Raw genomic sequence first — 14,583 nt, forward strand, 5'->3', positions numbered from 1 at the left:
TTCTTCTCTCTTTTCTGGACAGCTATCTTCACTCTGAGCAACAGGTAGGCAGATATCCTTTCTCTTGTTTGTGTCTGTGGGATCTTAGGAAATAAGACAGGTGAAATTTAGACAATAAGCTGTAACAATATTCTCAACAACGATAATGATTTTTTTGAAAGTAATAGCTCAAATATATGTTTTTTTTAATTAAAATAAATAGTGTGATTGGATTTCATCAAATGAATAGCAGGTTGTCGTCATTTGGTTCTTAAAACGTGTCTGTTGCTAACAACGGTACATTAGAGCATTTCGTCACTTATAAAAGTAGTGCTCGTTCCAGTCTTATCAGTCAACAGATTTTATCAATATAATTTAAAAAAAATAAAAAATACATTTAAATTGTGCTTCTTTACAGGATATATATTCCCTTTCTAGCATTGACATTATATCCACATAGTTTTGAGTTAAAATGTGAGTAATATTCTACGAGTTGCATACTATGAATACAGCTATTGATGTCTGGTAGATTTGACTTCACAAAACGTATAACTTTCAAACTGCTGTTAACGGACAAAATACAGTATTTAATAGGTATTACCAATTGCAAAATGATTGATTTATTAATAAATACTATAGCAGATCTGCTAAATATAGTTTTACCATTAAAATGATATGTTGTTTTCTTTCTTTTTATTTATTTTTTATTTTACCTTTATTTAACCAGGCAAGTCAGTTAAGAACAAATTCTTATTTTCTGGGGGAAATAACTTTACATTTTGCCATATTGTTGGTTTTCCATGAACAATTTTGTTTTCCTTTAAGATTTCTGTAGAACTGTGTCTAATTTCTAAAACCGTTTGTTAAGATAAAGTACATTTGTCTTTATTTTGCATGAAGCATGAACCCAAGCCTTCTGGACCACAGCATGCATCATTTCCCCAGCAGCACCTACCCAGAGGACAGAGCAGAGCATCCTCCCTCCTTTCTACACGACAACACATACAACTCGCCCACCCCTCCATCCTCCTCTCGCTCAAGCGGAGGATCCCTTATCTCTATGCTCCTACGGAAAACCGTTGAGAGTGAACAGACCCTCCAGGAGAGCTCTGCTGCATATTACAACCCCGAGGCGCATATTTCCTTCTCTGCCTTGACGAGCCCTAGACTGGTGGATCATCACAGCAGCACTTCTTCCAAGAGCAGCAGCACCACCATGGAGCCTCTGTCTCCAGCCAGCCAGGCATCCACCGGGGCCAGCCCCAATGGAGCCGGGTGGAACCAGGACTGGACCCTGGAGCTGGGGGATAGACGTCAGGCGAAGCGTGCCAGAGTGGAGAACATCATCAGAGGCATAGCAGTCTCTCCTCCCAGTCCCAGTGTTCATTGTACACATGGAGAAACCACTCCTACCAGTGACCTTCAGAGTGAGACAATGGAAAACAAACAGGAGGGCAAAAGGAAACAGAGGGTGCCGCAGCACCAGGATCTCCTGAGGACGGGGGGCGCTAGCGGAAAGAGTACGGACGAAGGCCATAACCTGAAGAAGCAGCTTCAGACCATGCAGAGGCTCCTGGGTCAACTCCAGGCCAGGTTCATCCAGATCTACGAGTATCAGACTAATGAGTCTCAGGAGGACGTCAGGGATGGGACGTTTTCAACAGGTGTGATGGAGGACGACCACCAAAGTACTTGGAACAAAGGATACCCGGAGACAGAGGTGTTTATGGACCCTTACAGTGAGTTTAACAATGGAGGGCCTTTAGATAGAGGTCATCTGGGGTGGAAGAATCACAAGCTAACTGACTACATCCACTCAAACCCAGACAAAGAAGACAAACTCCTAGCAGATATTCTCAAGTATGAGCTCTCCAGAGCCGTAAACTCAAGCGTTGACTCGATTTTCAAAAACATATCACATACATTATTCAAGCCACCACAGCTACACATCAAGGATGGGGGAATGGTGGAAACAGACGATGAGCCCGTGTTCCTCAGCTCTCATGAGCTAGCGTCATCATCCACCCACGTAGACAGCATGTCACGACTCCCCCCATGTTCCAAGAGTGGTATGGCCCAACAACTACCAGAGATTCAAACCGATGCTCTATCTCTGGTTGTTCAAAAGCCTGCTTCAATGACTCGCCCATGTTCTCTAAACCTGACAGTGAAAAGGCCTCTCCATTTCCATCAGCCCTCCCTCCTATACAACCACCCCACTGATCTACAGGAAGACCACCAAGTACTGGATAACCTGAAACACAACGGTTTCCATCACGATACCTTTGGAAAGCTCCCGTGTAGACCTACTACCACGGGTCTACCTACCCCAGAGATGGTTGACTTATTGTGGGATCCGGTCAAAGTGAAGTCCAAGGTGACCTCCAGGCCACCCAGGAGTCCACAGGTTCACCACCCCACAGCCACAGGACATAATGTGCTTCTGGACAGTCTCGGTCTCCCTCACGTTAAGATGGAGTACGGTAGCTTTCAGAGTATGGTGAAGAGGACCTCATATGTGCTGAATGTATCCTTTGAAAATAGTATTTTATTTTAATTTACATTTTGGTGTTTTACCACATTATTCAGACAGTAAGGAAATGAGATGGGGAGACACAGGCAAGTAGGAGAAACAGAACCCTGGTCTCCGTCAGCGGTGGAAAAAAGTACCCAATTGTCATATTTGAGTAAAAAGTATAGATCAATTTAATAGAAAGTTACTCAAGTAAAAGTGGAAGTCAGCCAGTAAAATCCTACTTGAGTAAAAGTGGAAGTCACCCAGTAAAATCCTACTTGAGTAAAAGTGGAAGTCACCCAGTAAAATCCTACTTGAGTAAAAGTGGAAGTCACCCAGTAAAATCCTACTTGAGTAAAAGTGGAAGTCACCCAGTAAAATCCTACTTGAGTAAAAGTGGAAGTCACCCAGTAAAATCCTACTTGAGTAAAAGTGGAAGTCACCCAGTAAAATCCTACTTGAGTAAAAGTGGAAGTCACCCAGTAAAATCCTACTTGAGTAAAAGTGGAAGTCACCCAGTAAAATCCTACTTGAGTAAAAGTGGAAGTCACCCAGTAAAATACTACTTGAGTAAAAGTGGAAGTCACCCAGTAAAATCCTACTTGAGTAAAAGTGGAAGTCACCCAGTAAAATACTACTTGAGTAAAAGTGGAAGTCACCCAGTAAAATCCTACTTGAGTAAAAGTGGAAGTCACCCAGTAAAATCCTACTTGAGTAAAAGTGGAAGTCACCCAGTAAAATCCTACTTGAGTAAAAGTGGAAGTCACCCAGTAAAATCCTACTTGAGTAAAAGTGGAAGTCACCCAGTAAAATCCTACTTGAGTAAAAGTGGAAGTCACCCAGTAAAATCCTACTTGAGTAAAAGTGGAAGTCACCCAGTAAAATCCTACTTGAGTAAAAGTGGAAGTCACCCAGTAAAATCCTACTTGAGTAAAAGTGGAAGTCACCCAGTAAAATCCTACTTGAGTAAAAGTCTAAAAGTATTTGGTTCTAAATATCAAAAGTATAAATAATTTCAAAATGACGTGTATTAAGCAAAGTAGACGGCACCATTTTCTTGTTTTTAAAATGTACGGATAGCAATGGGCACTACAACATCATTTACAAAAGATGCATTTGTGTTTAGCAAGTCCGCCAGATCAGAAGCAGTAGGGATGACCAGGGATGTTCTCTTGGTAAGTGGGTGAATTAGACCGTTTTCCTGTCCGGCTCAGCATTCAAAATGTAACAAATACTTTTGGGTGCCAGGGAAAATGTAGACAGTAAAAAAGGATATCATTTTCTTTAGGAATGTAGTGAAGTAAAAGTCGCCCCAAAATATATAAATAGTAAAGTCAAGTACAAATACTTAAATAGTACTTTCAAGTATTTTCTACACCACTGGCGGTGGTGTAAAAAGTATTTGTGACGAGCCAGGAAGTGTTACCACGACACCGCGGCTCTGCACCGATATATTACTATAGAATACTACTATATACACTTTTCATTGATTTAGTAAATCTGTAATATGTTGTGGTCAACCATGACTATCTGTATTTTTCATTTCCACCAAATGATAGATTCTTTGGTTGGCTTTCTTTAGTGAGGCAATTGGCTTCAGGTAGGATGAGTCATATCCACAATACTGTGCCTAAGAAAGATTGCCTTTCTTTGAGGTTTTCGCTAAGTGTCTCATAATAACCTTTCTCTGCACTACATGGATAGTCTATAAACAGAAGAAAAAAAAAAATCAATTTAGTTTTCTCTATCCGGGAGAACGATATCTATGAGGCTTGGGAGAGCATTAGTAGCTGTGGTAGGATGCACTTCAAGGAGAGTTTACCCTTTGATCTTGTGATCTCTACTCCGAAAGGAAATTGCTTCTACTATCTGAGTGTCGTCTAATGATTACAGGACAGAGAAAAACATTGATGTAAAAAATAATATCTGTCTTTGAAAATAATTGTCGGGATTCAGGAACAGAAGCTTGTTTTCAACAGGAATACATATTGAAGTAGGGAAGTGTAGAAACAAGGTGAAACCTATTGACATGAAAAGAAAAAAAGAGTAGACAGTATTCCTAAAGAAAATCATATGTATTTTCTCCCGTTCATGTTATTCTGATGTATGGAATGACTTGAGTAGTGTATCTGTTTATCTCTATAACCTGACCTGTAGGAGGGTCTAACCACACACCATCTGTATCTGTTTATCTCTATAACCTGACCTGTAGGAGGGTCTGACCACACACACACCATCTGTATCTGTTTAGCTGTAGGAGGGTCTGACCACACACCATCTGTATCTGTTTAGCTCTATAACCTGACCTGTAGGAGGTTCTGACCATACACCATCTGTATCTGTTTAGCTCCATAACCTGACCTCTAGGAGGGTCTGACCACACACACCATCTGTATCTGTTTATCTCTATAACCTGACCTGTAGGAGGGTCTGACCACACACCATCTGTATCTGTTTAGCTCTATAACCTGACCTGTAGGAGGGTCTGACCACACACCATCTGTATCTGTTTAGCTCTATAACCTGACCTGTAGGAGGTTCTGACCATACACCATCTGTATCTGTTTAGCTCCATAACCTGACCTCTAGGAGGGTCTGACCACACACACCATCTGTATCTGTTTATCTCTATAACCTGACCTGTAGGAGGGTCTGACCACACACCATCTGTATCTGTTTAGCTCTATAACCTGACCTGTAGGAGGGTCTGACCACACACCATCTGTATCTGTTTATCTCTATAACCTGACCTGTAGGAGGGTCTGACCACACACACCATCTGTATCTGTTTATCTCTATAACCTGACCTGTAGGAGGGTCTGACCACACACCATCTGTATCTGTTTAGCTCTATAACCTGACCTGTAGGAGAGTCTGACCATACACCATCTGTATCTGTTTAGCTCTATAACCTGACCTGTAGGAGGGTCTGACCACACACCATCTGTATCTGTTTAGCTCTATAACCTGACCTGTAGGAGGGTCTGACCACACACCATCTGTATCTGTTTAGCTCTATAACCTGACCTGTAGGAGAGTCTGACCATACACCATCTGTATCTGTTTAGCTCTATAACCTGACCTGTAGGAGGGTCTGACCACACACTATCTGTATCTGTTTAGCTCCATAACCTGACCTGTAGGAGGGTCTGACCACACACCATCTGTATCTGTTTAGCTCCATAACCTGACCTGTAGGAGGGTCTGACCACACACCATCTGTATCTGTTTAGCTGTAGGAGGGTCTGACCACACACCATCTGTATCTGTTTAGCTCAATAACCTGACCTGTAGGAGGGTCTAACCACACACCATCTGTATCTGTTTAGCTCCATAACCTGACCTGTAGGAGGGTCTGACCACACACACCATCTGTATCTGTTTAGCGCCATAACCTGACCCGTAGGAGGGTCTGACCACACACCATCTGTATCTGTTTAGCTCCATAACCTGACCTGTAGGAGGGTCTGACCACACACCATCTGTATCTGTTTAGCTCTCTAACCTGACCTGTAGGAGGGTATGACCACACACACCATCTAAATGTGTTAAGCTCCATATCCTGAATATACAGTACCTGTCAAAAAAGTTTGGACACACCTACTCATTCCAGGGTTTTCTTTCTCTTTTGTACATTGAAATAACACATATGGAGTCATGTAGTAACCAAAAAAAGTGTTAAACAAATCTTAGATTTGAGATTCTTCAAAGTAGCCACCCTTTGCCTTGATGACAGCTTTGCACACTCTTGGTATTCTCTCAACCAGCTTCATGAGGTCGTCACCTGGAATGCATTTGAATTAACAGGTGTGCCTTGTTAAAAAGTACATTTGTGGAAGTTCTTTCCTTCTTGATGTATTTGAGCCAATCAGTTGTGTTGTGACAAGGTAGGGGTGGTATACAGAAGATAACCCTATTTGGTAAAAGACCATGTCCATATAATGGCACAAACAGCTCAAATAAGCAAAGCGAAACGACAGTCCATCATTACTTTAAGAGATGAAGGTCAGTCAATCCATAAAATTTAAAGAACTTTGAAAGTTTCTTCAATTGCAGTCGCAACAACCATCAAGCCCTATGATGAAACTAGCTCTCATGAGGACCGCCACAGGAAAGGAAGACCCAGAGTTACCTCGGCTGCAGATGATACATTCATTAAAGTTAACTGCACCTTAGATTGCAGCCCAAATAAATGCTTCACAGAGTTCAAGTAACAGACACATCTCAACATCAACTGTTCAGAGGAGACTGCGTGAATCAGGCCTTCATGGTCGAATTGCTGCATAGAAACAACTACTAAAGGACACCAATAAGAATAAGAGACTTGCTTGGGCCAAGAAACATGAGCAATGGACAATAGACCTGTGGAAATCTGTCCTTTGGTCTGATGAGTCCAAATGGGAGATTTTTGGTTCCAACTGCTGTTTCTGTGAGACGCAGAGTAGGTGAACGGATGATCTCTGCATGTGTAGTTCCCCCCGTAAAGCATGGAGGTGGTGGTGTGATGGTGTTTTGCTGGTGACACTGTCAGTGATTAATTTAGAATTCAAGGCACACTTAACCAGCATGGCTACCACAGCATTCTGCAGTGATACGCCATCCCATCTGGTTTGCGCTTAGTGGGACTATCATTTGTTTTTCAACAGGACAATGACCCAACACACCTCCAGGCTGTGTAAGGGCTATTTGCCCAAGAAGCAGAGTGATGGAGTGCTGCATCAGATAACCTGGCCTCCACAATCACCCAACCTCAAACCAATTGAGATGGTTTCGGATGAGTTGGACCGCAGAGTGAAGGAAAAGCAGCCAACAAGTGCTCAGCATATGTGGGAACTCCATCAATACGGTTGGAAAAGCATTCCAGGTGAAACTGGCTGAGAGAATGCCAAACGTGTGCAAAGCTGTCATCAAGGCAAAGGGTGGCTACTTTGAAGAATCTCAAATATAACGTATTTTAATTTGTTGAACACTTTTTTGGTTACTACATGATTCCATACATGTTATTTCAGTGTTGATGTCTTATTCTACTATGTAGAAAATAGTAAAAAATAAAGAAAAACCCTGGAATGAGTAGGTGTCTCCAAACCTTTGACTGGTAGGTGGGTCTGACCACACAACATCTAAATTTGTTAGCTCCATAACCTGACGTGTAGGAGGGTCTGACCACACACCACCTGAAGAAAGCCAAGTTGATGTTCTTCTATACTCGCTACCCTAGCTCTAACGTGCTCACAGCCTTTTTCTCCGATATCCAGGTAATGAAATACACTACATGGCCAAAAGTATGTGGACACCTGCTCGTCCAACATCTCATTCCAAAATCATGGGCATTAATATGGAGTTGCCCATCCCCCCTTTGCTGCTATAACAGCCTCCACTCTTCTGAGGCTTTCCACTAGGATGTTGGAACATAGGTCTGGCTCGCAGTCGGCTTTCCAATTCATCCCAAAGGTGTTCAATGGGGTTGGGGTGACGGCTCTGTGCAGGCCAGTCAAGTTCTTCCACATCGAACTCAACAAACTCATTTCTGTATGGACCTCGCTTTGTGCACTGGGGCATTGCCATGCTGAAACGGAAAGCTCCCGACATTGCTTCCAGAGGCGGTTTGGAACTCGGTAGTGAGTGCTGCAACCGAGGACATGAGCAACATGCTTCAGCACTCTGTGATCCTGTTCTGTGAGCTTGTGTGGTTTACCACTTCGCGGCTGAGCCGTTGTTGCTCCTAGACGTTTCCACTTCACAATAACAGCACTTACTGTTGACCGGGGGCGGCTCTAGCAGGGCAGACATTTGACCAACTGATATTTTTTAATTTTTTAGAAAGGTGGCATCCTATGACGGTGCCAAGTCCCTGAGCTCTTCAGTAAGGCCATTCTACTGCCAATGTTTGTCTATGGAGATTGCATGGCTATGTGCTCGATTTTATACACCTGTCAGCTTCGGGTGTGGCTGAAATAACCGAATCCACTAATTTGAAGGGGTGTCCACATGTTTTTTGTATATATAGTGTATACATATTTAAATGTGTTATAAATGGCGTGTTATATATCGAGAGATATACAGATTTTAATGAATGACCTTTACCAGTGTTACAAGTCCAGGTAGAGCGAATACCTGAAATGTTGAGATAGAATCCCCTAATTGGAAACAATCACTGAACACATAACTGTGGGCAATTTGCTTTATTCAAAATAGTTCATTCATGATTTATTGACATATTTACAAAGAATGCAGAAACAGTTGGATGAACAAAATTCTCACACATACTAAAAACAACTAAACCTACATCAAAGTGAAATAACCCAGACATAACTATCACTCATTTTAAAATAACTTATAAATGTACTTACCCAAATTGTTTTGTTTCTTTGTGTTTCCCCATACAGCTCACTCGGTGTATCATGTCCCAGCTGATTAAATGGTTTAGTAACTTCAGAGAGTTCTACTATATTCAGATGGAGAAGTTTGCCCGCCGGGCCCGAGTGGAGGGGGTTAACAGTGTGAGGGACGTAGCAGTGAGCAGAGACTCGGAGCTCTTCAGAGCCCTCAACATGCACTACAACAAGGCCAATGACTTTCAGGTACTGTAAATCTCCGTATTCGTTTTTAAAAAAAACAATCGCACGACCATCCTGATCTCACGAGCCTAACATTCTGTTTCGCTAATTGCGGATTGAATTCATTGTGCTGCTCATGACTTCATCTCTCTCGTGTATTTTCATTGTGTTCAGCTGGATTCCTGTACAGACAGTCAATCTGATCCAAAGATAAGATGGTATGCACAATACATTGTTTATATGTGGTCAGCATGTACAACAGGTATGTTCATGGAAGTCTAAGCACAGATTATTATTATTTTTTTTAAAAAAAGCTTTAAATCTGTACACGTCTACAAAGATCAATTCAAGTATGGTGAGTTGAAAACAAACAAAACGCTTTAAAAATGGGTCAAAGGTCAATAGGCCAGACAGATATAAAACCTGATAGTTCAGAAAGGCGGAATTGATTACATTTGATGTTGGTTATTCTGTCTGATGTCATAATGGAGAATAGAATATGATTTTTATTCATCCATCAACAGAATCAACTGTTTATTCTACTCTGACCCCCCCCCCCCCCCCGGACAACACACACACACAACTAACATTTTGGCTGGATCCCAGGGTCAGCTGCATTGCAATACTCCTATAACTAATTTTGAGGTTTAAAGGCCTTGTTCAAGGGAACAACGGCAGGAGATTTTAAACCTGTTGCCAATTCCTTTTGACTTCTTTCCCTGGACCTGGATTCAAACCAGCCTGCTACCGGCCTCTGCTTACTTCCCCAAGCATTGTGATCTTGCCAAACGACATCACAAACAACTTTACAAACGACTACAAAATGACAAGACGAAGAAAAGACTGACAGTTCAAAAGCACGTATAACTTACCATCAACACGTCTGCCAGCCAGGTGACAAAATGACTTTGTATATCAGAAAACGTGCTATGTTACCAAGCATGACAGTGTCAAAGGCTTTTTTTTAGTACACTAAAACTGAAACTAAAAATAATCCTTAAAAAAAAAAAAGTCATTAACTAAAGTAAAATAATTAAAGAAACTTGTTTGAAAAACTAAAACTATTATTATTATTATTATTAAAAACAACCAAAATAAAAACCGACATGAATATGTTCAGTTTTAGTCATTTTTGTTTTGGAGGGGGGTAAAACCAAAGGGCTTTTCAAACTTTTTTCTAATGTGGTTTTTAAGCTTGAGAATCCAGAGGGTAAACACTTCCAGGAGAATGTGATGTTTCAAACAGACTTAACTTGTGCATCACTATGTATCACTAGCTAACAGGGAACAAATCCACTACTTTATCTACCTAACACTTAAACTAAAACATATAAAATCGAAATATAAATGTTTTTATAAAACTCACACTACAGTCGTGGCCAAAAGTTTTGAGAATTACACAAATATTAATTTCCACAAAGTTTGCTGCTTCAGTGTCTTTAGATATTTTTGTCAGATATTATTATGGAATATTGAATTATAATTACAAGCATTTCATAAGTGTCAAAGGCTTTTATTGACAATTACATGAAGTTGATGCAAAGAGTCAATATTTGCAGTGTTGACCCTTCTTTTTCAAGACCTCTGCAATCTGCCCTGGCATGCTGTCAATTAACTTCTGGGCCACATCCTGACTGATGGCAGCCCATTCTTGCATAATCAATGCTTGGAGTTTGTCAGAATTTGTGGGATGTTGTTTGTCCACCCGCCTCTTGAGGATTGACCACAAGTTCTCAATGGGATTAAGGTCTGGGAAGTTTCCTGGCCATGGACCCAAAATATCGATGTTTTGTTCCCCGAGTCACTTAGTTATCACTTTTGCCTTATGGCAAGATGCTCCATCATGCTGAAAAAGGCATTGCTCGTCACCAAACTGTTCCTGGATGGTTGGGAGAAGATGCTCTCAGAGGATGTGTTGGTATTCATGGCTGTGTTCTTAGGCAAAATTGTGGGTGAGCCCACTCCCTTGGCTGAGAAGCAACCCCACACATGAATGGTCTCAGGATGCTTTACTGTTGGCATGACACAGGACTGATGGTAGCGCTCACCTTGTCTTCTCCGGACAAGCTTTTTCCAGATGCCCCAAACAATCAGAAAGGGGATTCATCAGAGAAAATGACTTTACCCCAGTCCTCAGCAGTCCAATCCCTGTACCTTTTGCAGAATATCAGTCTGTCCCTGATGTTTTTCCTGGAGAGAAGTGGCTTCTTTGCTGCCCTTCTTGAGGGCCATCCTCCAAAAGTCTTAACCTTACTGTGCGTGCAGGTGCACTCACACCTGCCTGCTGCCATTCCTGAGCAAGCTCTGTACTGGTGGTGCCCCGATTCCACAGCTGAATCAGCTTTAGGAGACAGTCCTGGCGCTTGCTGGACTTTCTTGGGTGCCCTGAAGCCTTCTTCACAACAATTGAACCGCTCTCCTTAAAGTTGTTGATGATCCGACAAATGGTTGATTTAGGTGAAATCTTGCTGGCAGCAATATCCTTGCCTGTGAAGCCCTTTTTGTGCAAGGCAATGATGACGGCATGTGTTTCCTTGCAGGTAACCATGGTTGACAGAGGAAGAACAATGATTCCAAGCACCACCCTCCTTTTGAAGCTTCCAGTCTGTTATTCAAACTCAATCAGCATGACAGAGTGATCACAAGCCTTGTCCTCGTCAACACTCACACCTGTGTTAACGAGAGAATCACTGACATGATGTCAGCTGGTCCTTTTGTGGCAGGGCTGAAATGCAGTGGAAATGTTTTGGGGGGATTCAGTTCATTTGCATGGCAAAGAGGGACTTTGCAATTAATTGCAATTTGTCTGATCACTCTTCACAACATTCTGGAGTATATGCAAATTGCCCTCATACAAACTGAGGCAGCAGACTTTGTGAAAATTAATATTTGTGTCATTCTCTAAACTTTTGGCCACGACTGTGCACTGAACACAAATATAAACATGTAAAGTGTTGGTCCCATGTTTACTTAACGGATATAAAATATTCCAGAAATGTTCCATATGCACAAAGTTTATTTATCGATTTTTTTTTGCACAATTGTGAGCATTTCTCCTTTGCCAAGATAATCCATCCACCTGACCAGTGTGGCATATCAAGAAGCTGATTAAACAACATGATCATTACACAGGTGCACCTTGTGCTGGGGACAATAAAAGGCCATTCTAAAATGTGCAGTTGTATCACACAACACAATGCCACAGATGTCTCAAGTTAAGGGAGCGTGCAATTGGCATGCTGACTGCAGGAAAATCCCCCAGAGCTGTTGCCAGAGAATTGCATGTTCATCTCTCTACCATAAGCTGCCTCCAATGTCATTTTAGAGAATTTGGCAGTACGTCCAAACGGCCTCACAAATGCAGACCACGTGTAACCAGTCCAGCCAAGCACCTCCACATCCAGTTTCTTCACCTGCGGGATCGTCTTGAGACTAGCCACTCGGACAGCTGATGAAAGAGTGGGTTTGCGCAACCAAAGAATTTCTGCACAAAATGTCAGAAACGTCTCCGGGAAGCTCATCTAGGTGCTTTTCGTCCTCACCGGGGTCTTGACCTGACTGCAGTTTGGCGTCGTAACCGACGATGGCAACTGGTATGCTGGAGAAGTTCTTCATGAATTCATCTGTTTCAACTGCTGATGGCAGACAGAGTGTGGCGTCGTGTGGGCGAGCGGTTTGCTGATGTCAACGTTGTGAACAGAGTGCCCCATGGTGGCGGTGGGGTTATGGTATGGGGCAGGCGTAAGCTACAGACAACAAACACAATTGCATTTTGTCGATGGCCACTATGAATGCACACAGATACCGTGACGAGATCCTGAGGCCCATTGTCGTGCCATTCATCCGCCGCCATCACCTCATGTTTCAGCATGATAATGCACGGCCCCCATGTCGCAAGGATCTGTACACAATTCCTGGAAGCTGAACATGTCCCAGTTCTTCCATGGCCTGCATACTCTTGAGCATGTTTGGGATGCTCTGGATCGAGCAACTTCGCACCACCATTGAAGAGGAGTGGGACAACATTCCACAGGCCACAGTCAACAGCCTGATCAACTCTATGTGAAGGAGATTTGCCTCATGCAGCGCGACACATGCTGGTCACACCAGATACTGGCTGGTTGTCTGATCCACGCCACAATAGTGTTGTTAAGGTATCAGTGACCAACAGATGCATATGTGTATTCCCAGTCAATGTAAAATCCATAGATTAGGGCCAAATTAATGTCTTACTGTTAACTGATTTCCATATGAGCTGTAACTCAGATGGCCATTCTTTGCCTCTATAGCTCTGTCTATACATTCGAGTGGTTACATTTCTCCACACCCATCTGCTTTTTTTTTTACCAAAATGGCTGCGGCTTGTTTTTGAATTGCAGATTGTCCATTTACATATATCTTACAGGTTGTGCCTTTAATCTACAGGTTCCTGACAGGTTCCTTGAAGTGGCTGAGATCACACTACAGGAGTTTTACATCTCAATCTCCCTGGCCAGAGACTCAGACCCATCCTGGAAGAAAGCCATCTATAAGGTCATCAGTAAACTGGACAGTGACGTACCGGCTGAATTCAAAGCCCCCCTCACAACATAGAAAGAGACAGACGGAGGCTGCCGTATGTAAAAACAAAGTGTATTTTTCCCTGCATGGGCCACGTCTTGAATCGAAGCCATGCTAAACGTACAACAGCAGGACAGGGTACCCGGTGTTTCAATATATGGTCAACGTGGACGGTTCTGTAAGTCGCTTTGGAAAAACAGTGTAAAGGTAAATGTTGTTAACGCCATTTCCCATTCAGAGGTCCGTCGTGTGAAATGTGTGGCTGTACAGTAGGCTTCCCATTCAGAGGTCCGTCGTGTGAAATGTGTGTCTGTACAGTAGGCCCATGTCACAGCTGGGTTTTTTTATTCACAGGAGGAGGATCGTAGAGCAAATTGCAATGTAGTTTTAATAAAAAAAAAACAAACAATGTATACAATTTTGATTGATATTGAGGCATGCGTTACTTACTGTAGAATCTGTTATTAAAACCATGTTGGCGCATGTGAATTAAATTAGTATTTTTTGCTACATCAGATCAATCTAGCAATAATACAAGAGACCTTTCATTTAGAATTTTTCAGTGTGCGTCAATTACGAAGGCAGTTTCAGGCATGTAGTGAATGGGAGGACGGCATTATTGCATTACATAATCTAAAAATGTTTTAAAAGTTTCAAGAGACCACTGATGGTTTCTAAACTGTTGTAAAGAAACTGGACAGACAAAAAAACACTAACACAATCCACACAAGTACAAAATCCTTTTAATACACAATCGGTGCAAGTCAGCATGCGTTTCATTCTACTGGCCTGGTGTGATCAGAACAATGAAACCTGTATAACGTGTCAAACCTAAACTCACTTAACACTGACGGCACCCCAATACCATTAACTACATATTCACTACATACTGCTTGGACTCTGGCGAAAGGAGGAGACGTCCAGCACATTATTATTATTATTATTTTTTTGAATTTTACCCCTTTTTCTCCC

The 14,583-nt window shown here is 42.2% G+C and overlaps 1 protein-coding gene across 1 annotated transcript; it reads left to right on the top strand.

Annotated features, from left to right (window-relative positions):
* Positions 1-747: 747 nt before the first annotated feature.
* LOC110521114 (prospero homeobox protein 2) lies at positions 748-14,022 on the top strand. Its single transcript, XM_090233251.1, has 4 exons — positions 748-2,506; positions 7,648-7,749; positions 8,881-9,075; positions 13,477-14,022. The coding sequence occupies exons 1-4, from the start codon at positions 881-883 to the stop codon at positions 13,642-13,644; spliced, it is 2,091 nt and encodes a 696-aa protein (XP_090089377.1). The 5' UTR covers positions 748-880; the 3' UTR covers positions 13,645-14,022.
* The last annotated feature ends 561 nt before the right edge of the window (positions 14,023-14,583 follow it).

The sequence above is a fragment of the Oncorhynchus mykiss genome, chromosome 4 (genome assembly GCF_057628025.1).
Source record: "Oncorhynchus mykiss isolate SJ-2025 chromosome 4, ASM5762802v1, whole genome shotgun sequence".
In the NCBI taxonomy this organism is placed as follows: domain Eukaryota; kingdom Metazoa; phylum Chordata; class Actinopteri; order Salmoniformes; family Salmonidae; genus Oncorhynchus; species Oncorhynchus mykiss.

What these genes read in the sequence shown, in the direction of transcription:
- LOC110521114 (XM_090233251.1), top strand. Translation starts at nt 881, where the DNA reads ATGAACCCAAGCCTTCTGGACCACAGCATGCATCATTTCCCCAGCAGC. An exon ending in CCTTTTTCTCCGATATCCAG is followed by an intron (nt 7,750 to 8,880) that starts GTAATGAAATAC and finishes TTCCCCATACAG; the next exon opens with CTCACTCGGTGTATCATGTC. An exon ending in ACAAGGCCAATGACTTTCAG is followed by an intron (nt 9,076 to 13,476) that starts GTACTGTAAATC and finishes TTTAATCTACAG; the next exon opens with GTTCCTGACAGGTTCCTTGA.